At 38.2% G+C, this 16068-nt stretch overlaps 1 protein-coding gene and 2 pseudogenes across 2 annotated transcripts in view; all 3 read right to left on the bottom strand.

Moving 5' to 3' along the window:
- Nucleotides 1–16068, bottom strand: part of LAMA2 (laminin subunit alpha 2) — a 613797-nt gene that overhangs the window by 135763 nt on the left and 461966 nt on the right. For both annotated transcript variants that reach the window (XM_078447300.2, XM_078447301.2), the window contains exon 36: nucleotides 15251–15349. In XM_078447300.2, the coding sequence (XP_078303426.2) occupies nucleotides 15251–15349 (99 nt within the window). The remainder of the gene's footprint in view (nucleotides 1–15250; nucleotides 15350–16068) is intronic.
- Nucleotides 3225–3959, bottom strand: LOC144616420 (lysine-specific demethylase RAD23B pseudogene; annotated as a pseudogene).
- Nucleotides 4115–5711, bottom strand: LOC144616421 (lysine-specific demethylase RAD23B pseudogene; annotated as a pseudogene).

The raw sequence follows: 16068 nt of genomic DNA, 5'->3' as shown, positions 1-16068 counted from the left end.
CTGGTACATTTTCACCTTCATTCACAATGAAGATGCCACTTGACACAAAGGAATCCATTTAATGTGTTCATAGTTGAGATACATTATATTTAGTCAAATAAAAGTGGCATGTGTAATATTCAAAGTTTCTTAAAAGATACTATAAGGTTTAGAGCACCTTGAAATAGGTTTACATTTCATAATTCTATGCATATGCATATGCTAATAAATATGCCTTTTTTTTTTTTACTAAAAAGATAGGGATAATCTAACTACAGATAATGAATTAACGAATCACAAACTGTCTTAAAATAACTTGACTAAGGTCCAAATTGGCAGAGTATTAATAGTCTATAATCCTGTACCATAGTACTTGCATTCTAGACATACCCAGAGATCCTACATTTTTTTTATACATAAGTGGATTTTAAATAGAAATTAAAATAGAACTAAATGCTTGGCCAATACAGAACATGGTAAGAGATGTTATAGAAATTATACTGCATTTTGTGATTTCCCAGGGGCAGTGAGAGTTTTAATTCATGACCAGTCTTCAAGGTTTTGCATAAAAGAATATAAAGTCTAGTTATCATCTAATTCCTCAACCTATGTTACCATCACAAGCAGAAGGATGAAAAGATGCATTGGAAGTTTTAAAAGTTTCTCTTTACAGTTTGCAGTAAATATACAAAATTATTTGGAGGGTTCTCATCAATAGGTCAAGTTACTTTTTACATATACACACCACATGCATATACTCATACATGTAATTTTTTAAACGTTACTTTTGAATTACTAATGTCAACTGCTTAAGATCTTGGCCTTCAAAACTGTTGTAGATGTTTGTCTAGGCTGGACTTGACTGTACTCTATAATATCACTCCTATTTTCAGATTGCACAGAATATAATAAGGGACTTGATCTACATTTTGGTAATGTTTAAGTATCTTAAGAATTAATGTATCACCAGCACTAGTATCTGTTACCACACAGAAAATGTACATTATAATTTAAACTTAAAATCTGGGGCACGTGGGTGGCTCAGTTGGTTAAGCGTCTGACTCTTGATTTTACATCAGGTCATGATCTCACAGTTTGTGGGATTGAGCCCACATTGGGCTCTGTGCTGACAACATGGAACCTGCTTGGGATTCTCTCTCTCTCCCTCTGTCCCTCCCCAGTTCATGCGCGCGCTCTCTCTCTCTCTCCCTCAAAATAAATAAACATTAAAAACAAAAACAAAAAATAAACTTAAAATTTATCATCAATATCTTATCTATATTACTAAAAGATCATAACTTACATACTGACACCATGAAGGCTACCAATCCTGGTTAATAGCTGAGAGTATCTAATTTTTTTTAAAGAAATGTATATTGATACACTGTCTCTTTTAAATTCTGGATGATCAAGATAGCATCCCCTGCCTTGATTTCTACTTTCCTAATTAATTTATACAATAACGTGTAAGAGTCATCATTTACACACGTGGTACTGATTGATTATATGAGCATTCCAATAGTAAGATGTCATGAATTCGACATGACCTATGGTAAGAAAGAAGTGAAAAAAATTGGCATTAAGACCCTACGAAATTAAACTCCCCAGCTTCTATTTAGCACGTGAAATATGCCAAATTCTTTCCTTCTTAGGGCCTCCTGGGATCCTGCTGTTTCTGCCTGGAATGAACTTCTCTCTTATCTTTTCAGAGACTGGATCCTTGTCTTGTGTCATTTTTCAGCTTCAGTGGCCCTTCCTGGTGTGGCCATTCCCAGGGCACCTAGCCAGGTTTTCAAATTTCTGCAGAACATTTTCTTCATAGTACCAAACATTTTAGAATTACTTTAAGGCTTCCCTATTTATGGGTTACCTCCTTGACTAAAAGGCAAGCTGTAAGAGAGCAGGAACTTGGTCTGTTTTGCTCTTCACTTTATATCCAGCTCTTAGAACGATGCCTAACTACTAGCAAATATTGAATGAATGTTCAATAAATGATTAAACCGTTACCCAACACGTCTTGCCAACCTTGTTACCATTCTTATTGCCTATTTTTCTATAAACACTTCCAGAAAGAGCTTTTGTTTTATTGTTCCTTAACCTCTCTCGAATTATCTAAAATAAATCCAGCCTCTAAGAGTCAGTCCCTACCTAACCTTCTTTATGAAACCATCCCTAACTGTTTTGGCTCATGCTTTCCTTTCTTACATTTCCTTTTCTTTCTTTTTTTTTTTTTTTTGCTCTTAAAAGTTTTCTTTTAATATGCCATGAGATATCTTGATTATATATTTTCCAAGATACTTTTCCAGCTGCATCTTTCAATTCTTCCAAAAGATTTTACCAGTCTATCCAATGTAATGCAAGATGCTGCATTATACTTCTGTCCTCCTCTTTTTGAAAGCAATACAATCCTAATGACATCAATGGTCATACATTCTTATCTAATTAGGAAATATATTTACAAACATCAGAAACACAGTTCTGAAACATCTGTATTACTTCTGAACTGAATTGACATTTTCTGGCTTTAAAGAAAGGCAGCAGTTTTAAGCTTGTGACTTGCTGATGAACACATTTCTGGTGAGGGAAAGGGAAGGGGAGTGAATGTGGCATTTCTCCGCTGGCCTCAAAGTGCTAAATTTCACAAAGGGATACATCCAAAGCAAATATGCAATGGTGATTTTTAAAACTTTTATTGCAACACAACAATGAAGTAAACAGTAGACACCTCCCAATTTGTTTCCTAAAACAAACCAAAAAAACACGTAAACAGAGAGATAATTCTGCCTATTCTTGCACAGATCCTCACATTCAATGATCAAAAAAAATTTATATGTCAGTAATTATTTACATTTTAAGAAGTTCCTCTTCTCTCCTTTCCCCCCAACCCCACCAACTATTTAACTTGAAAGAATGGGCTTTCTTACACATTAACTTTATACGTATTTGAAGAAGCAATGATAACTATCAATAACTTGACATTTCTGTTTACAGCTGATCCAATTTCTTTCAATTTCACAAAGCCATTATCAAGGGCTCCCACAAAATAGAGACTGTAGGTTCTAGGTAGCAAGGATTCTTTCAGAAATCAATGTTAAGTCAAAGAAATATAAAGCAGGGCATTACACTAAATTTTTGGATCCAAGACACTAAAAAAGGTGACACCCAGAAAAAGTTACCTAGTTTTTTTATAGAAGAAATAATGACCTGTAAAAAATCTGATCTCTGGTTGTGTAATAGTTTACACACTATGCGGATTTGTGGCATCTGCTAATTAAAGCAGACATGTACTGTATATATATCTGCCCTATATCCCCACCCCCAACAATCTCATACCTTACACCAAGTATTGTGGCGATCAGCCCAAGTCCCTTCCAATCTTCATCAAAGTTTTGCTGTAGAAGGAAACTGACCTCCAAGTTCTTATTCTTCTCCCAAGCAAAATATGCTCACATCACAAGTCCTGTGGGAGATCCTAGTACCTGTAATCTTTCTATACCTTCTCATTCCTGAGGTATTACCTGAATGTAGTTCACAGGACCACTTCCACCTTCTGCAATTCCTCCCCGACACCTCCACTCCCTCCTCCTCAACTACCCTACTTGAACTGGTTCACCGACCACCTGAATAAAATGCTCCTGGTGTTGGCTAATTTGCTGCGGTAGTTGAGAATTTTCTTGACCTATTGTAGCGGTGCTAGAAACAGGGAAGAAGTTTGTTGAATAATTTGCCTCAGCTGTTGAAACTAAGGCTTATCTGCAAAACTTCAAGGGGATGTCCTCCAGAACGTGTAGGCATTGCTGCAGGTGCAGCCATTGAACACTGAGGAGCCCCAGGACCAGCCACCAGAGGGGGAGCAACCACAGCCTGACTTCCTCTACCTCCGGGATTCCCATAAAAAGGTGTTCCACTGCTCTGTCAGGGTGGTGGAGAATGGCTCTCAGGGCTGCAATTATTTGCTGGCCTCCACAGCCTATGAACATGACCTCAGTTACCACAGCCCATAGACATGACCTCAGTTATCACGGTCTCACAAGACTGACCCTCACACGTGAGCTGGTTGCATTTTCACAGAGGTTTGACCAAGGGGTGCCTGGGTGGCTCAGTCGGTTAAGTGCCCAATTCTATTCCGGCTCAGGTCATGATCTCATGATTGGCGAGTTTGAGCCCCATGTGGGGCTCTGCGCTGACAGCATGGAGCCTGCTTGAGATTCTCTCTCTGCCTCTTCCCCACTCTAGTGCGCGCGCTCTCTCTCTCTCTCTCTCTCTCTCTCTCTCTCTCAAAATAAAATAAACTTAAAAGAATGTTTGGCCAAGAAGAATCTCCTGATGTACCATCCAGTCGATGTTGGGTTAGTAGCCACTGGTGTTTCTGCCGGCTTTTCTGCAGGTGTTTCTTGGTTCATTGCTGGAAGGGTTTTGGGCTCAGAAGATGCTTGTTAATGCTGGAATGAGGAGTTCAGGTGTGGGAGTGGGAGCCAAAGTAGGGTGGGGGTGGGGACCTGAGCCCCAGCCAGTGCCGTGGAGGAGCTAATTGTGGCGAGGTGGCAGGATGTGACTGTTGGGCTGTGGCTGGTGCTGGTGCTGTCACTGCTTTGGGTTTTGCCACCATAACTATCACAAGGTTTTTCCATCAACTTCATTTTCTTTTACAGCAGTATCATCAGGAAGGACCTTGCCTGAATAATTATTCCTATGGGAAAGACTTCGTTCCCCTTTTCCGACTCAGTCTCCTCCTCCAGTGCTTCCACAGTCTCCCCTGCATTGACATCAATCCTGCTGCCGGAGGGTCTTCCGGGTGACCCACATGGTGCCGCCGGGCAGCTCTGAGCCCAGCCTGCTCTGGGTGCTGGCTACTTGGCGGAACCCTCTTTCAGATTTTCAAACACAACTATCATGATCACCATTCATGACTATTTAGCGTAATAATTTTGATTTTTTTAATGTTTATTCATTTTTTGAAAGACAGAGACAGAGCGCAAGCAGGGGTGGGGCAGAGAGAGAAGGAGACACAGAATCCGAAGCAGGCTCCAGGCTCTGAGCTGTCAGCACAGAGCCCCACGCGGGGCTGGAACTCACGAACCGCGAGATCATGACCTGAGCCAAGGTTGGACGCTCAACTGACTGAGCCACCCAGGCACCCCATAGGGTAATTATTTTGCTAGGTGTTTTGCCTTATCTATGTAAGCTCTGTCTTTGGGGCTAAGGCTATGTCTTACCTCTTTTTATTTCTCAGAGTTTTAGGCAGAGTAGATATTGGGTGATTAGCTGATATAATAATAATCAAACCAACTACAAATTCCTTGGACATTCTAAAGCCTGTTGGAGGGGAAAGAATCTCTCTCTCTATGCCTTCCCATTACCACTCAAACTGGCCATATGCCAGGTGCTATGCTTGCCAGCGAATGTGAATGGCTGGCCAGTTTCTGGGCATTTTTCAGAGCCTAATAGGAAGTTGTGCTCAAGAGCTGCAGCTGAGTGCTGAGGAGGAGAGCCAGGCAGGAGAGCCTCCAGTCCCAACCACACTACATCCTTGTACTGGGCCCATGATCATTAAACAGTGGCCTGCGATCACACACCAAGTACTACGCTGGTGAGGGCAGTGTTGGGGTTGGGAGCAGGGAGAACTCTTTAGGGCCAGCACAGTGCTTACTGAGGAAGAAGACGGCCTTCCTTGCAGAGTCTAGAAGAGCTGCCTCTCTTGGCTGTGCTCCAGGAGAGGAGGAAATGTGAGGTTCTTGGCCCAAAAAAAAAAAAAAAAAAAAAAAAAAAGGCATTGACTTACAGTATTAGCACTCTAAAAGAGGAGTTACTCAGGCTCAACTGTATCTTGGATTGATATGTGTGTTCAGAAGGACTTATAATACTCTCTTGTGTCTCATTTACTCTTCCTGCCTTTAAAGATACACAGAGGACATGATCCCTCTTTTTATACAGGTGAAAATGAAGGTATGGAAAGGTTAAGTGGCATATCTGAACTTGTACATACAGGGAATTGGGGGCAAAACACAAATTTTCCATCTCGCAGCTTTTTATTTTGTCTGTATCAAACCCTAACTTATATTTGGCTAACATCCAGGAAGGTTAGGAAAATATATGAAAAAAGTTGAGTATTCTGGGTTGGAGGAGGGGCACTCCTTAAGTTAGGTAGTACTTTAAATGTATAATCTCTAGGGTTTACTAGATTAACATATTTAAGAATCCATATCAGAACATCATAGAGACATATTTTTAAAAGTCATGTCTTATTACACAGTAATTAGGCTGAAGAGTCACCCTTGTCAAAACCACCCATGAGAGACTCCATAAAGGAAGCTTATGACAAATGCACTATCAGCTATGGGGAGTGGTGATAGATGGTGGTATCATTGTAAAAGCTAAATTCACAAAAGTTTCATCCAGGACAGGCTATTGATAATGTTACAGATGAATGCTAAATACTACATGATAGGAGCTATCTATATGATTCAGTTTGGTTCTTCTTGTATTTTATTAAATTACCATTCCATTCCCTCGTCAGCTTCCCTGATATGCACTGTTATCTTGTCCTTTGAATATTTGACAAATGTCTTCTCATTTATCCTACTATGTTGTACAATCTTCCTTTCATTCTCTGTCTGTGATTTTCTCATTTTTACATCCTCTTACCTCAGTTCTACAATCTTTCCAGTGTTCTTTTCTAAATGATGCCTTAAGCAATACCTTGTGTTTCTCTCTTACTTTTGATTACCTTTTTTTACATTCAAGTTCACTAAACTGGGTATTTTTTTCCCTTCTATTTTTCTCCTTCTTTTTTTCCTTTTTCTTTTTTTTTTTAAAGAGTATTTATATTAAGCAGCATGCATTACCATTAGGCACACATTAATTTACTTCTGAACAACGTACCTGTTACTTTCTCACCTTAGCTCAAGCAGTTTTCACTGTGCCTCTTGAAATCTGCACATAATTTTCTTGGTTGGATATTACTAGTGTCTTTCATTTTCTGCCTTCTTTATGTTAAAGCTAGAATCTAATGGGGCAAATCTGACTAGCGAAAAGACAACATTGCTTAGATGCCATCCACTTTTGCATTTGCAGACTTATATGGCTTCCTGCTAAAATTAAATTTCAGATCTAATCATTTATATGCTATTCTCAAGGGTCATTTTCAAAAACTACCGGTTTTGTATGTCTAAGTGTTGGTGAAGTACTCCTCAGGCAAGCTATTACACAACACAAGAGGAAACAGGGAAAAGCCAAGTGACCCTGTAGAATGGTAATAAGTGAGTTCTATGTAATTTCTCCCTAAATATTTCAGGTGTCAATTTTGAAAGTTCCAAACCAAACAAGTATCATGTGTTATATACTTTCTCTCTCTTTTAAAATATAATAGCAGAAATTAAAAAAAAAACACTGTTGTCAACTTAAACCTTTTAAACATATAAACAAGGTAAACATTCAAAATTGTTGGCACTTAAAAAATTTAAAAACTAGTTTCATTATTTTAGAAACAATTTTTCTTTAAATTTGATTTAAAAATAGGCAGTAAAAGACAATGCAAGTAAAGCTAGGTTTTGATATTTTATACAATTCAGTCTATTAGATAGCATTCTCCCCTTCTAGATAAACATTTAGGAGATGTTTTTCAAAGGAAGTAAAATATCCAACTCAATATAAATATACATATATGCCTGATTTTAGTGTGTTTTACACATATTAAAAATCAATGCTTATTTTGAGTTTTTATACCTGTCAGCCAGTTGTTCAAGTGTTATTATTTAAATTATTCACAATTAACTAAATATTACTGAACTATGTGCATGATATTGGTGATAGCATGGTGAGAAAAAATATTTAGAAGACATACTTCCTATCTTTTTGAAACTCATAGTCTGGAGGAGTAGAGAAGTATTTGCTGAGTGATCATGAAAATAAATTTATATAATTACAAACTGAAGAAAAAACACAGTAGTATAAGCCAGTTATAGGAGGAGTCTCACCACACCTTAAATGTAACTCATAAGACAGGGTTCCATGAGCTGAGGTTTGAAGGGTTCATTGGAATTAACAGAAGTTAACAACATATAGGAGAAGGTGACTTACTTCAAAGGCTAAAGAAAACATATATGGAAAGGCTCTATGGTGGTGGGATGAGGTAACTGAAGGGCAGTATGGCTGGAGTGCAGATGTCCAGAAGCACAAGTAGTGGGAGATGCAGCCAAAGATAGGATTTGGGGCTTTAACCAAAGAGCAATGAGAAGGTGGGAGGATGAGTTTAAGCACTAGGGTGACATAGTCAAATTTGGAATAGCAAAAGTGCATTCTGGCTACACTGTAGAGAATAGAGTGGAAGGAAAACAGGAGTAAAAGCAAAAAGAATAGGTAGAAAGCCAATATGTTAATTCCAAACTAAAGGTTACAGAGATCGAATGAGAGCTGGTTAGCGGAGATGAAATCCATACAAGAAGGGGAACCTCCTGCAATTGGTAATGAGTTGAATAAGTGGGGGTACAGTGAGGAAGAAAAAGGACCAAGAAAAATTCCTAGCTTTCTGGCTTATATGTTCAGTGCATCAGATAACCAGACTGTGAGCTGGGGGAGAGATGAGGCTGGGGAGTTAAGCAAGAATCACATCACATCACAACAGGAGAGCATTATATGTCATATTGAACAAAATGGAGAGCTGTTGTAGAATTTGAAGGAAAGTGACATGATCAGATCCGTGATTCAGAGAGTTTACTCTGTCATATGAATAATAATTGCAGTCAAATATGGCTTAGAGAGAGTGAGGTCATACAAGGAAACTGAATTGGATTGGGTTGAAAATGGTTTATATACACAATGGAATACTATGTGGCAATGAGAAAGAATGAAATATGGCCTTTTGTAGCAACGTGGATGGAACTGGAAAGTGTTATGCTAAGTGACATAAGTCATACAGAGAAAGACAGATACCATATGTTTTCACTCTTATGTGGATCCTGAGAAACTTAACAGAAGACCATGGGGGAGGGGAAGGGAAAAAAAAAAAAAGGTTAGAGAGGGAGGGAGCCAAAACATGAGACTCTTAAAAACTGAGAACAAACTGAGGGTTGATGGGGGGTGGGAGGGGAGGATGGGTGATGGGGATTGAGGAGGGCACCTGGTGGGATAAGCACTGGGTGTTGTATGGAAACCAACTTGACAATAAATTTCATATTAAAAAAAGAAAATGAAGACAGAGTAAAAGGTAACTCATTCATTTTGTGGGGGACTGCCTAATATTGGAGGATAAATCGCTGAGATGCTCTAAACAGGAGGAAGTATGTGTTTTAAGAGGAAGATGGTAAGTTTAAGTTGAAATGTCCTGTTGGCAGTTAGGTTTCTAGGACTGAAGCAGGAAAACAAAGTCTGTCTTGAAAATATAAATTTCTTTTTTTTTTTTTGAGAGAGAAAACACACCCATGAGTGCAGGGGAGTGGGAAAGAGGAGAAGGAGGGAGAGAGAGAATCCACACAGAATGCGGAGTCTGACGTGGGGCTCGATTCCATAGCCCTGGAATCATGACCTGAGCCAAAATCAACAGTTGGATGCACAACTGACTGAGCTACCCAGGTGCCCCAAAATATAGATTTTTGAATCATCAGCATACACATGGCAATTAAATGCCAAAGAAAGAATTTACACATGAGAAGAGATGTAGATTGATGACTGGACCTCAAGGAAACCAACTTTTAAGGGATGGACAGAGTAAGAGAATAAAAGAACAGAGAATTAAAAGAAAAATAGAGGAGGATATGTCAAGAAGGAAGGAAAGGTCAAGAGTGGCAATTGCTACAGGAGGTTCAAGTAAATTAAAGTTTTCATTGAATTCAGTGACCAATTTGTCATTGGTTATCTCGTAGAAATAGTTCAGTAGCAGGCAGAGAGAGGAAATCTAATTTTCAGTGGAGTGAGAAGTTAGTGAAGACTTGTTCCCAAGTTTTCAAAAAAATTTGGCTGTGAAACAGAAGAGGGAGCTAAGAGCAGCTGCTATAGAGGTATTTGGAGTTGTTATCAAAAAACATCTCAGTATTCCACACATATTGTAGGGCAGTTCAAATATGATTCCTGTGCTCAAGGAACTTATATTCCAAGAGGGAAATCACATGGCAATAAGTCAAAATACACTGCAAGAGATAGAGGATTATGTAATATTTTGCCTATGTAGTATTTGCACACTCACAAAATTATATAAAATACATGATAAGTGTTAGTTTGGGGAAGAATATGATTCTCTTTACCAAGATCATTATAAAACTAGATTGCTCCATGAAAAAATGAGCACAACACATATAAGCACTTGAAGGAGAGAGGGCAACACACACACCAGCTATGTAGGATGAGACTCACCAAATGCTTTAAGAAATCTAAAGAATATGTTAGTCCTAAAGTGCCTGGTTGGCCACCAAAGCAGAAGAAAAGAAGCATCAAAAACATCGGCTATACAAGTGAAAGAACTTTCCAGAGGAAAGGGAACTGGAACTATCAGGTGATTATAAGCCCACAGTAGTTTTCAATCTTGGCTGACATCAGAATCATCCAAAGAGTTCTTGAATATCCCAGTGCACTTACTGCACCTCAGGCCAATTATATCACAGCCCCTGTGAGGGGGTGTGAGACTTGGCCCCAGGTAACTCCAGTGTGGGCCCCTGGTTTAAGGCACTGTCTCCTTTAATGTAGGCAATGGAAATCATGGCTACTGCACTTCTCAGATTCTGGTCCCAAACGCTGGCTGGGTGATAAGGCTGTAAGATAAAGGTACTGATGGTCTTAGGCTGATACTATTGGATATTTCCAATATCCAGTATCATATCTTCTAGAAATGATGCCACGTGTATCAATTCACCTTCGGATTATTAAGCAGCTTGACCATGGGGAACGAACTGATCATGAAGACTTGAGTATCTAAGGTCTCCATGAGAGTTATGTTTCTAACTATAAATGTGATAGAGATAAGATTAATTCATAAATGAGGATTTCCATTTTCTCCTCATCCTCACATTATCAAGGAGATCTTTGCTTTCAGCAGTCTTATTTCTAGGCTTTTTGTGTTATAAAATCTAAAGAATTCACAGATAAAAATGGTCTTGCAGTGTGGTAAGAGGAAAAGGAATAACTTTACAGTAGACGAATCTGGCAAACATTACCTCAGCCATGTGATCAAGATCACCATCAGTATAAGACATATTGATTGCATGTGTTCTTAATTTGATGTGATACGGATGCTACTTTACCTCTTTGGTCTTTCCCACAAAACCCCATAACTCCATATTTTGATCACAAAAACATGAGGCAAAATCCAACTGAGGGACACCCCACAAATTATATGTACTTGTCAAAACTATCAAAATCATCAAAAACAAGGAAAGTCTAAATCTCAGTGTATAGTCTAAGAAGACATGACTAAATGTAATGCAGTATCTTGGATGGGATTCTGGAATAATATAAAGACATTAAGTGAAAACTGAAGAAATCTGAGTAAAGTACAGCTTTTGGTTAATAATAATGGCTCAATACTAGTTCATTAGTTGTGATAGACATACCATACGAAGAAAGTAACAGTAGGGAAAACCAGGTATGGGTCCTGGAGGAAATCTTTGTCTTATCTTTGTAACTTTTCTATAAATCTAAAGCTATTCTAAAATAACAAGTTTATTTAAGAATGGTATTGGAAGTAACTGAAATTGGATCATAGACCTAATTGTAAAATACAAAACTATAAAGCACCTAGACAATACCATAGGAGAAAATACAGATGACCTTGAATATGGTGACAACATTTTAGATACAACACCAAAGGTATAATCCATGAAAGAAATAATTGATAAGTTAGACTTCATTAAAATTAAAAACTTCTGTACTGTGAAAGATGTTGTCAAGAGAATGAGAAAGCAAACCACAGACTGGGGGGAAATATTTGCAAAAGACATATCTGAAAAAGGGCTATGATCCAAAATATACAAAGACCTCTTAAAGCTCAATAATAAGAAAACAACACAACTAAAAAAAAAATGAGAAAAGACTTAGTCCATCTGGGTTGTCATAACAAAATACAATGCACTAGGTGGCTTATAAACAACCGAAGTTTATTTCTCATTGTTCTAGAGACTGGGAAGTACAAGATCAAGTCCCCAGCAGATTCGGTGTCTGGTGAGGACTCACTTCCTGGTGTCATTTTTCACTGTGTCTTCATATGGCAAGGAGGGGGAAAAGGATCTCTCTTTTATAGGAGTTCCTTTAGTAAGAGCACTGATTCCACTCATGAGGGCTCCACATTCATGAACTAATCACTTCTCAAAGGCTTCGCCTCCTATTATCATCATCCTGGCAGTTAGAACGTCAACATAGGCATTTTGGAAGTGACGAAACACTCAGACCATAGTGAAGATCTGAACAGACATCTCACCAAAGATGATGGACATACAGATAGCAAATAAATATATGAAAAAAATGCTTGGCATCATATATCATTAGGGAACTATAAATTAAAACAAGGAGATACAACTCTACACCTATTAGAATGGCCAAAATTCAAAACACTGACACCACCAAATTCTGGGGAGGATGTGGAACAATTAGAACTCTTCTTCATTGCTGGTGAGATGCAAAATGGTGCCGCCAATTTGGAGGATAGTTCGGTGATTTCTTACAAAATGAAACACACTTTACTATATGATCCACCAATTCAGCTCCTTGGTATTTACAAAAATGTATTGAAAACTTATGTATGCAAAAGTATATAGTAGCTTTATTCATATTGCCAAAACTTGGAAGCAACCCAGATGTCCTTTAGTAGCTGAATGGCTAAATAAACTGTGGTACAATCAGACAATGGAAAATATTATTCAGCGCTAAAAAAGAAATGAGCAATCAAGCCATGAAAAGAGACAGAGGAAACTTAAATGGATCCTACTAAGTGCAAGAAGCCAGTGTGAAAAGGCTACATACTGTATGATTCCAACTATACGATACTCTGCAAAAGACGAAACTATAGAGACAGTAAAAAGATCAGTTTTGTGGTGGTTTGAGAGGAGGGGTCGTGAGTCGTTGGAACACAGAGTGTTTTTAGGGCAGTGAAACTATTCTGTATGATCCTATAATGGTGGAGACAGGTCATTAAACATTTGTCAAAACCCATAGAATGTACACCATGAGGGAACCCAAAAGTCAACTATGAACTTTTAGTGATAATGATGTGTCAGTGTAGCTTCATTTATTGTAACAAATGTACCCCTCTGGGAGTGGGGGGTGTTAATAATGGGGGAGGATATGTATGTGTAGGATTGGGGGTATATGGTAGTACTCTGTACTTTCAATCAACTTTGATTTTATTTTACACTTGTTTATTTTGAGAGAGAGAGAAAAAGAGACAGCATGATCAGGGGAGGGGCAGAGAGAGAGAAGAGGACACAGGATCTGGAACGGGCTCAGCAGAGAGCCTGATGTGGGGCTCCAACACACAAATGGTAAGATCATGACCTGAGCCGAAGTCAGAGGCTTAAGTGACTGAACCACCCAGGTGCCCCTCAGCTTTGCTTTTAACCTTAAACTTTTCTAACATATAAAGTCTATTTTTAAAATTTTATTCACTATTGGAGAGTCTTCTGAAGAGATGAGATGATGTAGGCTAACACATAATAAAGGTACGACTTTCCTAGTAAAATATTTATGTTTCCAGGCTTAGATCATTAGGCTGTAATCAGATCATTGAGATAATAATTGTGTCAGGTTTGTTTATACCTCTATCCCCAGTGTCTGTCATTCTGACAGAGTACCTAGAACATGGTAGATGCCCAATAAGTATTGATAAAATGAATGAATAAATGAAGTGTCCCCTGTTCCATGGAATATTCCCTAATTAACATAACAAGATTAACTTATTTCATTTGCATGTGTTTCTCAGGTGCATTTCTTGTTCCTCTTTTTATTTAATGTTTTATTATATATTTGCATGCAGTTGTCCCATATTACTCTCCATACATTTAAATACATATGTATACACACACATATACACACATGCACACACACACAAACTAGATTCAAGTTCATTGAAGACAAAGACAACTTCACTTGTATCTTTCGTCTGTAAACACCCAGCTTGGGCGAACATTCAGAAGTGCTTGTTGAATTGAGTTTACTTTGCTGTGATTGGTTGAAAAGTTCTTATTTACTTGTATTTACATAACAAATACAAAAGTATTAACTGTTAAATTAATAGGAGATAAGTGTACATTAATCTAATTAATACTAACTACATCTGGCAAGAAACCCTATTCTGTATCTTGCTGGTACAAGATTCTGAAAAAGTGTTTAATATGCTATTTGTGATATCAAGGCCATTGTTTAGCGTTCTGTGCTCAGAAACTGATTTGATTTCCCTACAGAAATTTTCCTAAACCCTGCAGCATGCTTGTGTGGTGGAAACCTTACTAGGCCAATGGGAATCTGGAGCCTAGGTTCCACTTAGGTTCCTGAGTCTAGTGAATTATGTAGCCATCGGTAATTCATTTCACTGTCACAACGTGAGGTATCTGTTCTTAAACAAATAAAGAAGAAATGAACTGGATAATATGTAAGAGCTTCTAGCTCCAATATTCTTTGCCATTTAAAGCTCTTAGATAATCCTACTGGATGCCTAAATTACAGGTCAGTTTTCTGTTCATGAAGTTTTCTGGCCACAAGATGGCGAAATTTTGTTGTTTTCTTTATTCTCTAACAGCAAAAAAGAAATTTTACCCTTTTGCAGTTTTGAAAGTTGAAAACACCCAATTCCTTAAAAAGTCTGATAAATGTAACATGGACTTTACATTCTAACTTTTAAAAGGGTCTTAAATGCTTTGGATTTTCACAATAAAGATTTCCTCTTTTGTGTAGGAATACTGATTTAGACTATTTCTATACAAATGCAAATATCCCGTGATGAGATCAAAGCGTCTGTAAGTATTTTCATTTGTTTTTCTTTTCCCTTACATAGTCAAAGACAGTGCTGTTAGAATTCAGAATTGATAAAGACTTTACATGCGACTGGGTTGAGTTTTCAAAATACACTGTCACTCTGGTATTTTTAGCCTTTGTCCTTGACACTGTCCAAGTTTCACAAACTTCTTTGACGCTAAGATTTTCTTTGAGGAAGCAGTGGCCGATCAAAATACATTTACTTTGTGCACCAAATTGGGAATTAGAAACAAGATTTGCATTTCAGAAATGTGATGTAATTTTCATTAACATTTAGGGTCTATCTGCTTTAAGAGGATTCGTGGTCTTCCCAACTTACCCTGGTCAGAAGCTCATTCATTTCCATCACGAGGGTGTTCAGATTGCCCTCTGCCAATTGAATGAGCCTCTCTGGGGCTCGCTGAGGTGAGAGCAAATGCTGAAAAACATTTCCATAAACATTTTAGTAAATGGTTTTGCAGTGATCATGGGGTTGAACATTTAACAGAACAGTTTTCCTTTATATCCGAGGTATTTAGCCTTCTCACCTTCAAAGAAAAGATAAAGAAACCATTTCAATTGGGCACATATCTACAAAGTGCTATGCAGAAGAATATCCTGGCAAGTAATACAAATTGCAGTCATGTATTGAGATACTACTCTGTGCTAGGCTTTTTTTTTTTTTTTTTTTTCACGTAATTCCTACAACAGTTGTATGCGGTAAATGCTATTTTGTCTTCTGTCTGAGCAAACTATGGCTCTAAGAAAGTTAAAACTTACACAAGACCACATGGCCAGTAAGGGGGACAGTCAAGATGAACGATGCATGATTGTTTCAGGCTCCCACTTCAACCAAACAGAGATACTGTTTACAAGAAAGAAAGAGAACGGGAGCCTGTGACAGAGGGACCTGGCCGGCACTAACTAACTGGTCTGGCCTCGATGTTGGAGGAGCTGGTCTGCCACTCATAGCACTGCTGTTTTCTTCTCCTGTTGGACGTAATCAATCTCACAGAACACTAACGTTAGACAGGGTCACTCTCTGACAGTGATGAATGAAAGAAAACACGAGACCATTCCATAATCGTGTCTACACACAGACAAATCCATGGTCTCTGTGCAGACCACAAAAATACCAAAAATTCATTTGCTGTCAAA

This window comes from Panthera onca, chromosome B2, assembly GCF_046562875.1.
Source record: "Panthera onca isolate mPanOnc1 chromosome B2, mPanOnc1 haplotype 2, whole genome shotgun sequence".
Taxonomy (NCBI): Eukaryota; Metazoa; Chordata; class Mammalia; order Carnivora; family Felidae; genus Panthera; species Panthera onca.
The sequence above is the reverse complement of the archived record's forward strand: the minus strand, read 5'-3'. Positions and strand labels throughout refer to the sequence as shown.